This window comes from Dermochelys coriacea, chromosome 3 (genome assembly GCF_009764565.3).
Source record: "Dermochelys coriacea isolate rDerCor1 chromosome 3, rDerCor1.pri.v4, whole genome shotgun sequence".
Classification (NCBI taxonomy): Eukaryota; Metazoa; Chordata; order Testudines; family Dermochelyidae; genus Dermochelys; species Dermochelys coriacea.
Genome location: NC_050070.1, coordinates 139949648 through 139966705, shown reverse-complemented (window position 1 = coordinate 139966705; position 17058 = coordinate 139949648). Strand labels below are relative to the sequence as shown.

At 40.0% G+C, this 17058-nt stretch overlaps 1 protein-coding gene across 9 annotated transcripts in view; it reads left to right on the top strand.

Moving 5' to 3' along the window:
• RGS7 (regulator of G protein signaling 7) overlaps positions 1-17058 on the top strand; it is a 442164-nt gene that overhangs the window by 398718 nt on the left and 26388 nt on the right. For all 9 annotated transcript variants that reach the window (XM_043511436.1, XM_038397461.2, XM_043511440.1 and 6 more), the window contains 3 exons: positions 280-390; positions 896-1021; positions 11195-11381. In XM_043511436.1, coding sequence (XP_043367371.1) covers positions 280-390; positions 896-1021; positions 11195-11381 — 424 coding nt within the window. The remainder of the gene's footprint in view (positions 1-279; positions 391-895; positions 1022-11194; positions 11382-17058) is intronic.

The following is a 17058-nucleotide window of genomic DNA, read 5'->3' as shown; positions in this document are numbered from 1 at the left end:
TCTCTTTGCACTTCAGTTGCCTCATCTATAAAATGAGGCTGAAACCTGATTCATGGGGTGCGTGTAGACTTTATTAATTAATCCAAGTGGAATTCTTCCGTGAAATTCCATGCAGAAATGTTTAGAAGTATTAATAAAGCTTGACATTTATTTTATTTCAGACCTTGATAAAATAGGAAGTAGTATCCCACCACCACCACCACAGTTTACTTTTGAAAAACAGGTTTCTGATCATAAAACTCGTTAACGTGACAATGTTTGATGGTTTTGTTTTTTTAGTCTGTTAGCTTACACAGAGCAATATGTGGAATATGATCCATTTCTTGTGCCACCTGACCCCTCTAACCCTTGGCTATCAGATGACACTACATTCTGGGAACTAGAGGTCTGGTATGTTATTTCTTCCTTCTTTTCAGATTAATAATGTATGTGGCAATAATTTCCGTCTTTGTTTGAAATGTGCAGATTTCAACCATACATTCTGCAGCACAGTACTGAGGCAGATAGGAAATGAGATTACCATGCATACCAATTTGCTCTTGGTCTTTTCAGCTGTACAGTGTCATGTTATTTTGAATGGATTCATATACCTGCATGAAAAACTGCAGGGTCCACCATGGCCAATATGCAGGGTTCCACTGGGGAGGGGATGAGAAGGGGAGCCCCGTGTGTGTGCGTGTGTACACATACACACGCATTCCTATGCTATATTGATTAAGCACTGACAGTGTGCTTGGCACCGATCATTAAATCTCTGTTTAACAACACCATATAAGCACAAGTGACTTGGAAGGTGAGAAACCTGTAGCTGAACTTTAGGAGTTCCAATCATTATTTGCATATACAACACTAAAGTGCTAGGTCAGTCTGTGACTACTTTTTTTCTTGCCCCCAGCAAAGAGCCAGGGCAACAGAGGGTAAAGCGATGGGGTTTTGGCATGGATGAAGCATTGAAGGACACAGTGGGGAGAGAGCAGTTTCTCAAGTTCCTGGAGTCAGAATTCAGCTCAGAAAACTTAAGGTGAAGTGGAACAGTTATTATCTTTTAACAACAGCTAAGAAATGTTTTGTGTGTCTGTTGCCATTCTTTTATATTTATTTTCTCCCTTACAGCTATAGTACCATTTCTTCTCCTTAAGGGTCCAAACCTACGAGGTATTGCATGTCCTCATTTTCCGATGGCTTTGGGTGTTAATGGTGCTCAGGCCAACACCAACAAAGATATAAATAGTCTGTATCCCTAAACACACTATTCTGGTCATGCCTAGTTTCTAGAGAGATCTTTTCTCAAATCATCATATTACATGTCTCTTAGAAACACTGACCAACCACAGGGCATTTGGTATCTTTTAATATATACAGCATTATAAGGACCGTAAACTTACAGTGGGAAATTTTCAAATGCAACTAAGGGATTTTGGAGCAAAAATCCCATGGATGTTTGCTCCTAAATATCTTAGCTGCTTTTGAAAATCTCCCCCACAGTGGTTAAAAAGAACAATAAAATGCTTTTAACTCTTAATGTAAGGTTAAACATGGTCTGATTGATGTGACTTGCTCCTGTCATGCAAGTTTTTTAAAAGCTTGTAAATCCCCAAGAAACTTCTCTTCAAAAATTGCATAATAAAGGTGCTGTGTATGTGTAGGACAACTTGTCAAATCTAAATTTTTCTAGTTTAAACAAGATCTCTTTAAGCAATGAACAGAAAAGGCCTATTTCACAGTATTGAATTATAGCCAAACCACTGGCAAAAGCCATTTTTGGTTGTTGCTGTTCCAATGCAGCCATATTAAAACCATATGCTTGTGAGAAGTACTTAACAATGGATATTAATTTTTGCTCTTCTACGACCAAAAAAAGTGAATTTTCTTCTCAAAGGTATGTACATCAAAACCCCATCCCCATACTAAGTTCTTGTGCTTTTACTCACACATCACTTTTCATTGCCCAACTGTGACTCCCTTAAAAATGGGATTCACCAGACACCTAAGCATTATGGAGAGAGACCCTGGTCTAGTGTAAAAGCCCTATTTTGAAAGATGCCAAGCACCCTCAGTTTCTAGAGATGAGAGTATATAGCACTGAAGTTATTCCAAACTTACACCAGAGTAACTGGGAGCAGATTATTCCATGCTATTGGGCATTGTTTTACCATACTGTATTTAACATATTCACATTTTGGCGATCTGCAACATTAAATCTGGATTTAATGTGTTAATACAGGAAAACCCTTATCTAGACAAGTTATGGAACAATTTTGGATCAAATATATACATGAAATATTCTGGACCCTATCCTTTTCCCAGCTGTTGTTTTGCACTGATTTCAAAGGGAATAAGATCTGGGCCAATGGATGTTTGCTAAATAACATTTTACTTGTAGGTGGCAATTTCTGAATTAAAAAAGCTAAGCGATAATTAAAGGGCAAACCTTTTATCAGCCTCGTAGTAAGGAATGGGAAGGGTTTTTTTTATTTATTTAAAAAATGTCCCAGTAATTCCTTATTCAAGTCAGCTGCTCAAACATGAATCTGTTCAACCTAGCATATGCTATGTTTTCTTCACTTTTCTATGACTATTTTGTCTTGCTGCCAACCAGACTGTTACCACATAATCCCAGGCTCTTTCCTCTAATCCTATTTACAATCACAGGCAAACTGCAAGTGACTGATCCAGCAAAATACCCTAGAGGATTTTGTTTGGAGCTAATTTCTCAATGTGCCATCTACCATTATATCTATCTATCTAGGTTCCTATGTTGGTGTAATAAAGCATAATATCTGAGCAGTGAGGGGTGCCAAATAAAAAGCTATGCCTGTGACATGTTAGAGAGTACTTATTTTAAAGTCTCATATGTATGAGACTCAAAATGCCACCGATTGCAGTGATATAAATAACATCTATTTCTGACATAGTAATTCCATGCACAGTGAGGCAAAAAGTACCTGTTGATGCACAATGGCACACCTAAAAAAGTCAGCATCTTCCCGAATGCCATCACAGTTTTGATTTCTTTAAATTTAAGAGCACCTACCTGCTTATACAGCTATTAACCACATAGCAATAGAATTTGTAGTTTGGGGGATTTGACAGCATCTTTCTAATACTGTGGCAAGGGGATTTGCTTCCATCAACAGCTCCTCAGCTTAGGAACATGACTCACATAACTTCATATCCATATTTATTAGGTGTCATCCGATTGCAGATTTGACCATGACTGAATTTAAAACAAGTGTCATCAAAACTAGAGGAGTAGCAAATAGATGGGACTATAGTAGCAAGCTGTGAAATGTCCTGTAGAAAATACAGCATCAGGCTTCAGGCAGTAAGGAAACATTAACTCCTAATCAATATAAAGCCCTGTGCCCATGACAATGGAAGAAATGGAGGAGATATAAAAAGAGACTGTAATCAAGGAACCCACCAATTACATGAAACCGTGTTTATCTTCATGGTTAAATCATTAATACTCTCAGTATGACTGTTTTCGTGCTCTTGAATTGAGAAGTGTGGAATCAGGACTGGTACTGGGAGTGAAGATGGTCCACACTAGATTCTTTCTTAAGAAGTGCAACCCAATGTGAAGAAATTTGAAGCAGAGGACTGAAACTGAGAGGAAGGATAGTTCAGTGGCTAGGATGCTAGCCTGGGATGTAGGTTCAACAGATGTAGGTTCAGTTTACTGCTTAGACACGTACTGTGTGACTCAGGCAAGTTAATTAGTGTCTCTGTGTTTTGGTTCCCTATTTGTAAAATGGGAGCAATACTACGTCCCTACATCATGAGTGTGTGAAGATAAATAATTAAAGACGGTGAGGTGCTCAGCTACTACAGTAATGGGATGGGGGAGCCATGTCAGCACCATAAATTGATAAAATATAATACCGTACTTCTTGGGTAAAGAGGCAGTTCAGCTGGATGAGAGACATCCCTAGTCAATGTAACTACCGGTTAATCCCCTCTTGCTCTTCATTCAGCTAATATTTCTTGGAAAAAGTCTGCTCAGGGGTGTTAGTACTGTAGCTTCAGTACAGGACATGGGATTCTGAATGGAACATTTAACTCAGAATGCTCATAGAACTGCTCCTCCATGCATTAAGCCGATACTATTACACACTGCTTAGTAATCATCCACTGAGAGCAAGTCCTTTTGGAAGCATTGCTTTATGCTTGGTTCACTGGGAGATATTACAAATATTACAGTAACACAAGAGATGAGAGTATCATTTTTGCAAAGTTCCTAGCTCCTGTTAGGAAGCAAAGAGCTATATTTTAAAGGTTTCAGAGTAGCAGCCATATTAGTCTGTATCCGCAAAAAGAACAGGAATACTTGTGGCACTTTAGAGACTGACAAATTTATTAGAGCATAAGCTTTCGTGGACTACAGCCCACTTCATCGGATGCATAAAATAGAACATGTAGTAAGAAGATATATATATATATATATATATATACATACAGATAAATTGGAAGTTGCCATACAAACTGTGAGAGGCTAATTAGTTAAGATGAGCTATTATCAGCAGGAGAAAAAAACTTTTATAGTGATAATCAAAATGGCCCATTTAGACAGTTGACAAGAAAGTGTGAGGATACTTAACTTACGGAAATAGATTCAATATGTGTAATGACCCAGTCACTCCCAGTCTCTATTCAAACCCAAGTTAATGGTGTCTAGTTTGCACATTAATTCAAGCTCAGCAGTTTCTCATTGGAGTCTATTTTTGAAGCTTTTCTGTTGCAAAATTGCCACCCTTAAATCTTTTACTGAGTGGCCAGAGGGGTTGAAGTGTTCTCCTACCAGTTTTTGAATGTTATGATTCCTGATGTAAGTTTTGTGTCCATTTATTCTTTTGCATAGAGACTGTCCGGTTTGGCCAATGTTCATGGCAGAGAGGCATTGCTGGCACATAATGGTGTATATCACATTGGTAGATGAGCAGGTGAACGAGCCTTTGATTGCATGGCTAATGTGATTAGGTCCTATGATGGTGTCATTTGAATAAATACGTGGACAGAGTTGGCATCGGACTTTGTTGCAAGGATAGGTTCCTGGGTTAGAGTTTTTGTTGTTGTGTGGTATGGTTGCTGGAGAATATTTGCTTCAGGTTGGGGGGCTGTCTGTAAGTTTTAGCGCAATCCAGTACTGCCTAGATCAGTTGGTTGCCCAGGCACTCTGGGACATTCAAAGGAGCTCATGGGATTGAGGCACTTAATTCCCATTGAAATATGAGAGTTAGACACCTAACTTCCATAGTCTCCCTTGAAAATTCCAGCCTCTCTCCTTATCTGATCCTTGCTATGTTTATGTATCACTGAGGTCTCTGAACAGTAAGTATTTATATGTTGTCTGCCTATTAGTTTCCAGTGGAGGTTGTTATTGATTTCAAACTATAAAGACCTAAATGGTTTTGAGTCTTGCCTAGATGACAGACCATCTTTCTCTCTATGTGATACAGTAGCAGCTATGTGCTCAACAAAGGTACTTGTGCTAAAAACAGCCCATAGGGTTAAAAAGGAAGTAAAAGTGGCAGGGCATCTTCTGAAATGTGCCCTTCTCCTTGATCAGATAGCCCTTGGATTTGTTAGCTTTCTTAAGATGCTGGAAAGCTCGAGGGAGAGAAGAGTTGTGTGTGGGAGCGGGGGTTAGAGTGTGGTCAGATATGGGGTTAGTATGCTGGACAAATATTCTAGTTTCAGCAAGCCAGCGTGCACTGGAATTTTGTGTGGGGTTTATTTTTGTAATCACATACCGTACTTGCTGTAAAAATGTCTAGCACCAGGGATAGATGCTTCAGATTCATCCTTTCAATAAATAAGTCAAATAATTGTATACAGCTCAGTGGTGTGAAACACAGACTATATCAGCCTTATGTCTGAATGGTCACACTTTTGTTTACTTTATCTGAAAGAATATATACATACATTGTAGTTTAATTATATCACAATAAAATGATTTGATTGGTGGAAGAGGGAATGATGCAGGAGATAGGCATATTGGTTTTGATTGATTTTTCCCTTTCGACCTCACCTTGTTTTTCTTGTTGCTCTTTATTATTAATCATTGTTGTAGATTATTTTAAAATGTTTTTATGTATTTAAATATATTTATCTGAAATGCCAGTAGGACACTAGTTCTGCAGTTAACAGACCATGGAGAACAGTTACTGGCCTTTGTTGCAAGGTATAACAGGCAGAGCTTGTAGCAACCTACAGTTAAGACTGCCTAACACTTTCTATTAACTCCTGTTTTCAGTTGCTAATAAAGGTGCCAAACTTTAATCTCTCAGACTGAAATTTTCCATGCTTGCTCTCTGCCTCAGAATGAATTTTTGGAATATTTCAGCAAAAGGGAGAATAAGGCTAAGGATTAATAGGTGATTTGGCTAATGTTAACTTTTTTTTCCAACCATTCCCTTGAAGAGCTTTAGCGCCTCCTTGTTTTGGAGGAAGACTTGGTATTTGGAAAAGGGGTGAGCCCAGGTGTCAGAGAGAGGGTTTTTTCTGTCCCCATGACAGAGTTCCAAAGTTCTAACACCCCAGGTGCATGTGCTCAGTGGAGCTTGTTAGGAGCTTGCTGCTAAAATCTCCAAATGTGCCACTCAGCTCCATAAAGCTACCTACATGCCAACTGCTCCAGTCCTACAGAGCTCCCCACGTGATAGGCACAAAGCTAGAGTTCCAGACATAGGAATGCTTCCGTAGCTTTGGCCCATGGGTGGTTGTATTGCATTGGGAGTGAGGAAGAGCCTGTGAGTTCTAGTTAGGGTTCTTCCATTAGCTGGTGTTAATTCTATGTATGTCACTTCCCAGGCAGTCTTAATTAGGCCCCTTATGTGTATGCATGATGACGGTATTTAATTGCATGTTTACATACTACTTGTTCTACAGAACTCTTGCTTTATCCAGTGCACAGAGAGACCGTGATTGAGACAGAGGGCTGTAAGAAAAGAAAGGATGTTCTCTTGTGTTTAAGGCACTGCCCAGGGACCCTGCAGGTCTGTGCTCCAACCCTGGCTCTGCTATTGATTTCCTGTGTGATAGCTGGCAAAATGAATGCGCACACACAAGGCAATGGCCTTAATGCTTGCCTCTTCTGTGGGAAGAGGGTATACATTTTGTTTCGAAAGCTCAATAAACAGATTAAAACGTGTGTCTGCAGTGAAGTAATCTCCCTAGACAGCATCTTGCAGATCTCCGCGCATTTTTTTCCCCATTTTAAAAGAGGTTTCTACAATTACAGTCTCATGGTTTCTGTCGGGTTTTTGGAATACTAATGTTAGACATGTAAAATAAAAATTAATCTACCAGTGATGAGCTTGTGCTCACCTTGATAAAGATGGTTCTTTTCCATGCTAGAAGCTACATGTTCCTCCAAAGTAGTTCAGTTTATTTCCCACCTATTTTTCCATCAGCGTCTGTACCATAATGTAAAGGCAATGGTTTACCTGCAAAATACATTCTGGGTTTATTTGTGGGGCTCCCAGAAATATTGATGATGGCAAGAAGGAACAAACCAGATAACAGTCCTAGGATAAAGAAAAGGAGTACCGGTGGCACCTTAGAGACTAACAAATTTATTAGGCGCTACTCTGAGTCCTAGGATAGATCCTAATGGATGTCTGGGTCAGGCTAACTGAAAATGGCTGTGGTTACAAAGAACATCTCCCCCTTTCATTTCTCTGCTCTTTACGTACCTTCTGTACACATGAATAATCAGCCAATCCCAGTAGGTGCATTGGAGTGAGGCTTGCACTGCAGGACATACCCTCTGAAATGTAAATATCTAAAGCAGTTTAAAACAACAAAGCAGGTTGCCCAAACTCGACAGAATTATTTACTGGGTCAGCTGAATTAGTCTGTGTGCTGTGCAGTAGTTAAGCTCGTGTAAGAAGAACACTGTTCTAGGTGCATTGCTTTCAAAATTACAGACCAAATATAGTAAGACCATCAGATTTTGGTGGTTCAGTGGGTAGGGCACTAACCTAGGACTTCAGAGATTTGGGTTTTAAGCTCCTGTTCTGACACAGACTCCCTGTGTGATCTTGGGCAAATTACTGAGCACCAGATCCTCAAAGCAATTTAGGTACCTAAATATCTTTTTTTCAGAGTAGCAGCCATGTTAGTCTGTATCCGCAAAAAGAAAAGGAGTACTTGTGGCACCTTAGAGACTAACAAATTTATTTGAGCATAAGCTTTCATGAGCTACAGCTCACTTCATCGAATGCATTTGATGAAGTGAGCTGTAGCTCACAAAAGCTTATACTCAAATAAATTAAATATCTTTTGAGGATCTAGGCCTTAGTCTTCCTATACCTCAGTTCCCCATCTGTAAAATGGGGATAATAGCACTCCCTTACATTATAGGGGTACTGTGAAGATAAATACAGTAAAAGATTGTGAGCCACTCAGATATTACACTAATGGAGGCCATATAGGTACCTAAAATAGATATCTCAAAAGATAGAGGCTGATATTAGGCAGTTGAAAGTCAAGTTGAAGGAAAGCCATAACAAGCTAAGCCACTGAATGAGGTTATCAAGTGGCCTTTTAGGCTTCTGACCAGACAAAAAGGAGAGGTGAGACAGAACAGATGACTGGGGAAGGGACCTATCTTTATCTCACTTCCCCTGCTACAAAGAAGTACTGGGCTCATGTGACCACCCTGCCTACCATTTGTTAGAGTTAAGCCAGTTGAATAGGGGGACTATGAGAGACTAATTGCTTCCAAGCAGGTAAATTGTCTGAAGTGAAAGAACTGTTTCATAAGGTGATGTTCTGTTTATTTGCTTTGCTTTGCTGTGTTTGTGCAGCAGCCTTACTAGACCTGTAAGTAAGCAGTGTTATTTCTGACTTCTTGGGAGACCTGGGTAAAACACAATAGTTCCTCAACACAGTGAAAACATGCCTTGATCTTGCACTGTAGTCAGGACAATACCATGTTTTAACCATATTCCCAAATCATGTTCTCATCATGTGAAGTTCAAGCCAGAGCACAGTCAATATCAACTGAGTTCCAGCTTCTCTATGTTATTAGACCAACTATGTTGACATCATATTGGAAGACTATGTTGCATCTGGCTCCCCCGACATGGCAGAAACCACATTGTAGTGTCCTTAGGTCCTGTCTTCTCTGAGAATAAAACTGTGCAAGTTAACTACACCATGTTTAAGTCTAGTTGTTTCTAGCAGGGTTCCCAGGGCAGGGATCTTATATGTTAACTGTGTTGTACAGTCTGTGGACAACCAAATAGTGATTATAATACAGTGATTAAGGTAATCATACTAGTATCCTAATAGCAACAACTGTATAATTGTGATTCCAGGTAGCACAGTTCTGATCACATTTGGTCAAGGCCTTTTTAGTGATACTTTATTCTGGGGAAAAAACATACCATGGTCCCACACATAACCTTACATGGCATCCTGAAGTGTGTATGCTCTGTATAGCAAGATTGGCTAGATTGGGCACTACTATTTACAATTGCTCAAAATACCAGGTCAAGGGACATGCAATGAAATTGAAAGGGGGTAAATTTAAAGCTGATAAAAGGAAATACATTTTCAGATCACATGCAATTAGCATGCACAGTTCACAGCCACAAAATACAGCTGAGGCTAAGAGCTCAGCAGGATTCAAAAGAAGATTAGATCTTTATATGGACAGCAAGAGGTCTGGCCTAGTGAATAGGGAGGAAGCAGTAGATGTGATGTATCTTGATTTTAGTAAGGCTTTTGACAGAGTCCCACATGACACTCTCACAAGCAAATTAGGGAAATGTGGTTTAGATGAAATTACTATAAGGTGGATGCAAAACTGGTTGAAAGACCATACTCAAAGACTAGTCATCAAAGATTTGCTGTCAAACTGGGAGGGCTATCTAGTGAGGTCCCACAATGGTCTGTCCTGAGTCCAGTACGATTCCATATTTTTATTAATGACTTGAAAAATGGAGTGAAGTGTATGCTTATAAAATTTTCAGATGACACCAAGCTGGGAGAGGTTGCAAGCACTTTGGAGGACAGAGTTAGAATTCAAAAGAACCTTGACAAATTGGAGAATTGGTCTGAAATCCGCAAGATGAAATTCAGTTAAGACAAGTGCAAAGTACTACCCTTAGGAAGGAAAACTCAAATGCATAACTACAAAATGGGGAATAACTGGCTTGATAGTAGTACTGCTGAAAAGGATCTTGGGGTTATAGTGGATCACAAATTGAATATGAGCCAACAACCTAATGTAGCTTGAAAAAGGCTAGTATACTAGGATGTATTGACAGGAGTGTTGTATGTAAGACATAGGAGATAATTATCTGGCTCTAATCAGCAGCCTCAGCTCGAGTACTATGTCCAATTCTAGATGCAACACTTTAAGAAACATATGGGAAAATTGGAATGAGTCCAGAGGAAAGCAACAAACATGATAAAGGATTTAAAACCCGACCTATCAAAAAAAGGTTTAAAAAACTGGGCATAATTAGTCTTGAGAAAAGAAGACTGGGGGGACCTGATAATAGTCTTCAAATATGTTAAGGATGGCTATAAAAAGGACGGTGATCAATTGTTCTCCATGTTCACTGACGGTAGGACAACAAGTAATAGGCTTAGTCTATAGCAAGGACAATTAAGTTTAGATATTCGGAAAAACTTTCTAACCATCAAGATAGTTAAGCGCTGAAATAGGCTTCCAAGGCAGTTTCTGGAATCCCCGTTATTGGTTGGACAAACACCTCTCAGGATGGTCTAGGTATATTTGGTCCTGCCTCAGCACAGGTGTCTTGAGGTCTCTTCTAACCCTACATTTCTATGATTCTATAAATCTTCATTCTTCAAGGCAACCTCTGTCTGATGGTGGTTAGGCAGAAATTTCCCTCTGAGCAGATTACCCTGTAGGGTTTCTTGCACCTTCTGATGAAGCAGCTGACACTGGCTACTGTTTAATATAGGATACTGGACTAGATAGACCACTGGTCTGAGCAAGTATGGCAATTCCTATACAGAAACTATATAATCCTAACACAAAATTCATGGCTATCACTTTGCTCATTGTTGTGTATTGTTTCTGTGATGTCTGTAAAGCAGTTTTTATGTCATTAAAAACTATACTAATGAGAAGAGGCCATGAGAGGTTGATTAAACCAGAACCTAGGAAAGAAATTAACCTTAGAATTCAAGTTGCCATATTTTACCATAGGTTCTGGTTAGCAGTTGAAGATTTGAAGAAGAGACCTAATCGTGAAGTACCTGCTCGAGTCCAGGAAATCTGGCAGGAGTTTCTTGCTCCAGGAGCTCCCAGTGCCATCAATCTTGATTCGAAAAGTTATGACAAAACCACACAGAATGTGAAAGACCCAGGAAGATACACGTTTGAAGATGCTCAGGTCAGTATATGATCTTCATCCAGGCACTTTTGAGGTATAGCACCAGCCATTTGGATGCACACTCTTACAAACAGATATATTTGGTAAATATAATATAATGTTCACTTTTCTAAAAATAACAGTATCAATGCAGTATGGGGAAAACTCATTCCTTTGATTAAGGCCTATGCATTGCTTAAGTATCATATGAGCCACAATTTTGATAACTGTAGTGGTGCAAAGGCTTCAAGCTGGCCCTCTGCAGAGGTGTGAATTTGCCCTGCTAGCAGGGGGTGTAGTGCAATATAGGTACAGTGAAACTAATTCTCTTCAGGTACCAGTTTTCTTAATCCTTTTGCTCGGTTGCATTAAAAAATGCTACAGAAAATCAAATGAATTTCTGCCTCTCAGGATCTGCTCTTGAAGGACTTTTCTTAACCAAAACGAGGAATCTGTTCTCCTATGGATGCATGCTCATAACTCTCATTAGCGTTTATAGGAGACAAAAGTTTATTCCAAGGAAACACTGTTTATCCCATAGGAGAAATAAATACAAAGGTTTGTACTGAGATTATTTCTGAATCTTGACCTATGTACAAGTGAATCTTATAAACCTCATTGTAAAAGTAATATCCACAGAACAGATGGTAGGCTTCTAGGAACTGTTCTTCAAGGAATGATATTCTAGGAATGAAGGACAGTTTGAGTATGAGGTTTTTTCTCCATTTTACATTTTGTGGGTTGATTTAATAAAGAAATATGGTACCATACACATAGCAAACAGATAACTCCAATCCCAGTGACCTTTGTTTTAGATTGAGAATAGCACAGCACAAAACAGCAAAATTTCCACGAGAGAGCACACAATATATGTCTCCTCTGTAATAGTCTGCATTAAACTGAACACACAATTGTTGTCCGCCTCCACTGAACCCTTAGAGATTTGATGGTACAGTACACAGAAAACAAAGACATAAATTACATAGTTAAATACTTCAGAAATACAGAAGCTCTGGAAGCAAAGCTATCTTTAAACTGCAATTGCTAAAGAAAAGCAAGCTTCCTTGCCATTATCCTAGTTTTGAAAATGGGTATGAAAGCTCCTTTATTTTCTTTCTAGAGTTTTTCCATTTCTGTATGGTCTGAAGTATGCAGTCTCTATGCAAAGGGGCTTTTTCCCATCAGAACTCCTTCCTTTGATCCAGTTCAGCATAATTTAAGTCTGGCAGTGAACACTTCTCACTCAGAGCAAGCAGGATAGGACTCACCTGTCCTGCCTTGAACATTATGATTTTTACCCACTATGCTTAAGTGGCAAGACTTTTTCAGTAGAGGGCCCCTTCTTTTGCAATTTGCTGCTTGTGATGGTCTGCCAGGTTTTGAGTTGAAGAGCCTCTAGGGCATCAAACAAATAACTTTATTTTTGTTTAAAGTACAGCTATACTCTGTAAGTGACTCACTATAAAAATGGCATCATCCATATTTGTCTCTTGTAGAGTCCAGATCTAATGTGTTCAATTTGCAAGTAAAAAAATGTTTTTTCTAACTCCAGCTTTGCCAGCTTAACCTGGAATCTGAGAAGCAACCTGGGTTCTTTAGTTCTTGTGCATTACTACCACTAATAAGTTCTGCAGGTTAAGTTATTCTCCGTGACACTTCTGCGCAGCTGCTTTTTGCAATGGTGTTTGCACAGATTTAATTGGCTGAATATTGTTAACCAATTCTGTTGATACTGTGGATGAAGGAACAAAATCATCTTTGTTCTCTCTTAGCTCCATTAGCTGTGCTAACAAAAATCAAATGGTGTAAAGACTCTCACTGAAGGGGCCAGATCTGACTCTGAATGCATGAAGGTAGCATGTTGGGTCAGAAGATGCTATTTTTTACATGATCACTTTTCAGAGATTATAAATGCATTAGATTATCAAAACTGAAAGAACTTTGAAAATTTGATCGACTTCTACCCTACATTTTGTCCCCTATTTGTTTACTTTCTCCATTCACTCAGCTTGCACTGTATAAAATAAAGGAGTTCTTGTGGCACCTTAGAGACTAACAAATTTATTTGAGCATAAGCTTTCGTGAGCTACAGCTCACTTCATCGGATGCATTCGGTGGAAAATACAGTGGGGAGATATATATACACACAGAGAACATGAAACAAAGGGTTTTATCATACACACTGTAAGGAGAGTGATTACTTAAGCAAAAAGAAAAGGAGTACTTGTGGCACCTTAGAGACTAATACATTTATTTGAGCATAAGCTTTCCTGAGCTACAGCTCACTTCATCGGATGCTGTAGCTCAGGAAAGCTTATGCTCAAATAAATTTGTTAGTCTCTAAGGTGCCACAAGTACTCCTTTTCTTTTTGCGAATACAGACTAACATGGCTGTTACTCTGAAACCTGATCAATTAAGATGAGCCATCACCAGCAGGAGGGGGGGAGGGAAGGAGAAAACCTTTCATGGTGACAAGTAAGGTGTGGGCCATTTCCAGCAGTTAACAAGAATGTCTAAGGAACAGTGGGGAGTGGGGTGGGGGGAGAAATAACATGGGAAAATAGTTGTACTTTGTGTAATGACTCATCCACTCCCAGTCTCTATTCAAGCCTAAGTTAATTATATACAGTTTGCAAATTAATTCCAATTCAGCAGTCTCTTGCTGGAGACTGGTGACCCAGAAGTCACCTAATACAGGACAGGCCCAACAAAGAAAATAACAGAACGCCACTAGCCATCACCTTCAGCCCTCAAGTTAAACCTCTCCAATTCATCATCAAGGATCTACAACCTATCCTGAAGGACGACCCACCACTCTCACAGATCTTGGGAGACAGGACAGTCCTTGCTTACAGACAGCCCCCCAACCTGAAGCAAATACTCACCAGTAAACACACAACAGAACCACTAACCTAGGAACCTATCCTTGCAACAAAACCCGTTGCCAAGTGTGTCCACATATCTATTCAGGGGACACCATCGTAGGGCCTAATCACATCAACCACACTATCAGAGGCTCATTCACCTGCACATCTATCAATGTGATATATGCCATCATGTGCCAGCAATGCCCCTCTGCCATGTACATTGGTCAGACTGGACAGTCTCTATGTAAAAGAATAAATGGACACAAATCAGACGTCAAGAATTATAACATTCAAAAACCAGTCGGAGAATACTTCAATCTCTCCGGTCACTCGATTACAGACCTGAGAGTGGCTATCCTTCAACAAAAAAACTTCAAAAACAGACTCCAACAAGAGACTGCTGAATTGGAATTAATTTGCAAACTGGATACAATTAACTTAGGCTTCAATAGAGACTGGGAGAGGATGAGTCATTACACAAAGTAAAACTATTTCCCCATGTTATTTCTCCCTCCCCCCCACCCCACCCCCCACTGTTCCTCAGACATTCTTGTTAACTGCTGGAAATGGCCCACCTTGCTTGTCACCATGAAAGGTTTTCCTCCTTCCCCCCTTCCCCTTGCTGGTGATGGCTCATCTTAAGTGATCACTCTCCTTACAGTGTGTATGATAAAACCTATTGTTTCATGTTCTCTGTGTATGTATATAAATCTCCCCACTGTATTTTCCACCGAATGCATCCAATGAAGTGAGCAGTACCTCATGAAAGCTTATGCTCAAATAAATTTGTTAGTCTCTAAGGTGCCACAAGTACTCCTTTTCTTTTTGCGAATACAGACTAACATGGCTGTTACTCTGAAACCTGTCATTATGCAAGGAACTGAATTTAGCCGTATAGAGTGGAAATCTATCAACTTCATGAAAAAACTTGTACAGATACAGACAGACATCATCTTCCTCTCCAAATGCAAACAGATGGACATCATACCAAAAGGACTGAAGGTAAAAAATCCATTACAATCTACATACCACACAGACTATGCTGACAGCTTGTGCCACACACTCTCAAAGAAACTGCGGAACCACCTGATCAACATCCTCTACAGCAAACAGGGAAAGATTAAGAATGAGCTCTCAAAACTGGATACTCTCATAAAGAACCAACCTTCTACACAAACTTCCTCGTCGCTGGACTTTACAAAAACTAGACAAGCTATCTACAACACACACTTTGCTTCTCTACAAAAGAAAAAGGACACTAAACTACTACATGCCACAAGGGGCCACAACAGTGGTTCCCGTAACCCACCCAGCAATATTTTTAATCTATCCAACTATACTCTTAACCCAGTAGAAGAATCTGTCCTATCTCGGGGCCTCTCCTTTTGCCCCTCTACCCCCACGAACATGATACATGTTCTGTGGTGACCTAGAATCCTATTTTCGACGTCTCCAACTCAAGGAATATTTCCAACACACCTCTGACCAACACATTAACCCACAGAAACCTTCCTACCAACACTACAAAAAGAAGGATTCTGGGTGGACTCCTCCTGAAGGTCGAAACAGCAGACTGGACTTCTACATAGAGTGCTTCCACCGACATGCACAGGCTGAAATTGTGGAAAAGCAGCATCACTTGCTCCATAACCTCTGCGGTGTAGAACACAATGCCATCCACAGCCTCAGAAACAACTCTGATATCATAATCAAAAAGGCTGAAAAAGGAGGTGCTGTCGTCATCATGAATAGGTTGGATTATGAACAAGAGGCTACTAGGCACCTCTCCAACACCACTTTCTACAAGCCATTACCTTCTGATCTCACTGAGGGTTACCAAAAGAAACTAGGTTTCAGAGTAGCAGCCGTGTTAGTCTGTATTCGCAAAAAGAAAAGGAGTACCGGTGGCACCTTAGAGACTAACAAATTTATTAGAGCATAAGCTTTCGTGAGCTACAGCTCACTTCATCGGATGCATTTGGTGGAAAAAACAGAGGAGAGATTTATATACACACACACAGAGAACATGAAACAATGGGTTTATCATACACACTGTAAGGAGAGTGATCACTTAAGATAAGCTATCACCAGCAGCAGGGGGGGGAAAGGAGGAAAACCTTTCATGGTGACAAGCAAGGTAGGCTAATTCCAGCAGTTAACAAGAATATCAGAGGAACAGTGGGGGGTGGTGGTGGGAGGGAGAAATACCAGGGGGAAATAGTTTTACTTTGTGTAATGACTCATCCATTCCCAGTCTCTATTCAAGCCTAAGTTAATTGTATCCAGTTTGCAAATTAATTCCAATCAGCAGTCTCTCGTTGGAGTCTGTTTTTGAAGCTTTTTTGTTGAAGTATAGCCACTCTAAGTCTGTGATCGAGTGACCAGAGAGATTGAAGTGTTCTCCAACTGGTTTTTGAATGTTATAATTCTTGACGTCTGATTTATGCCCATTCATTCTTTTACATAGAGACTGTCCAGTTTGGCCAATGTACATGGCAGAGGGGCATTGCTGGCACATGATGGCATATATCACATTGGTAGATGCGCAGGTGAACGAGCCTCTGATAGTGTGGCTGATGTGATTAGGCCCTATGATGGTATCCCCTGAATAGATATGTGGACAGAGTTGGCAACGGGCTTTGTTGCAAGGATAGGTTCCTGGGTTAGTAGTTCTGTTGTGTGCTGTGTGGTTGCTGGTGAGTGTTTGCTTCAGATTGGGGGGCTGCCTGTAAGCAAGGACTGGTCTGTCTCCCAAGATCTGAGAGAGCGATGGCTCGTCCTTCAGGATAGGTTGTAGATCCTTGATGATGCGTTGGAGAGGTTTTAGTTG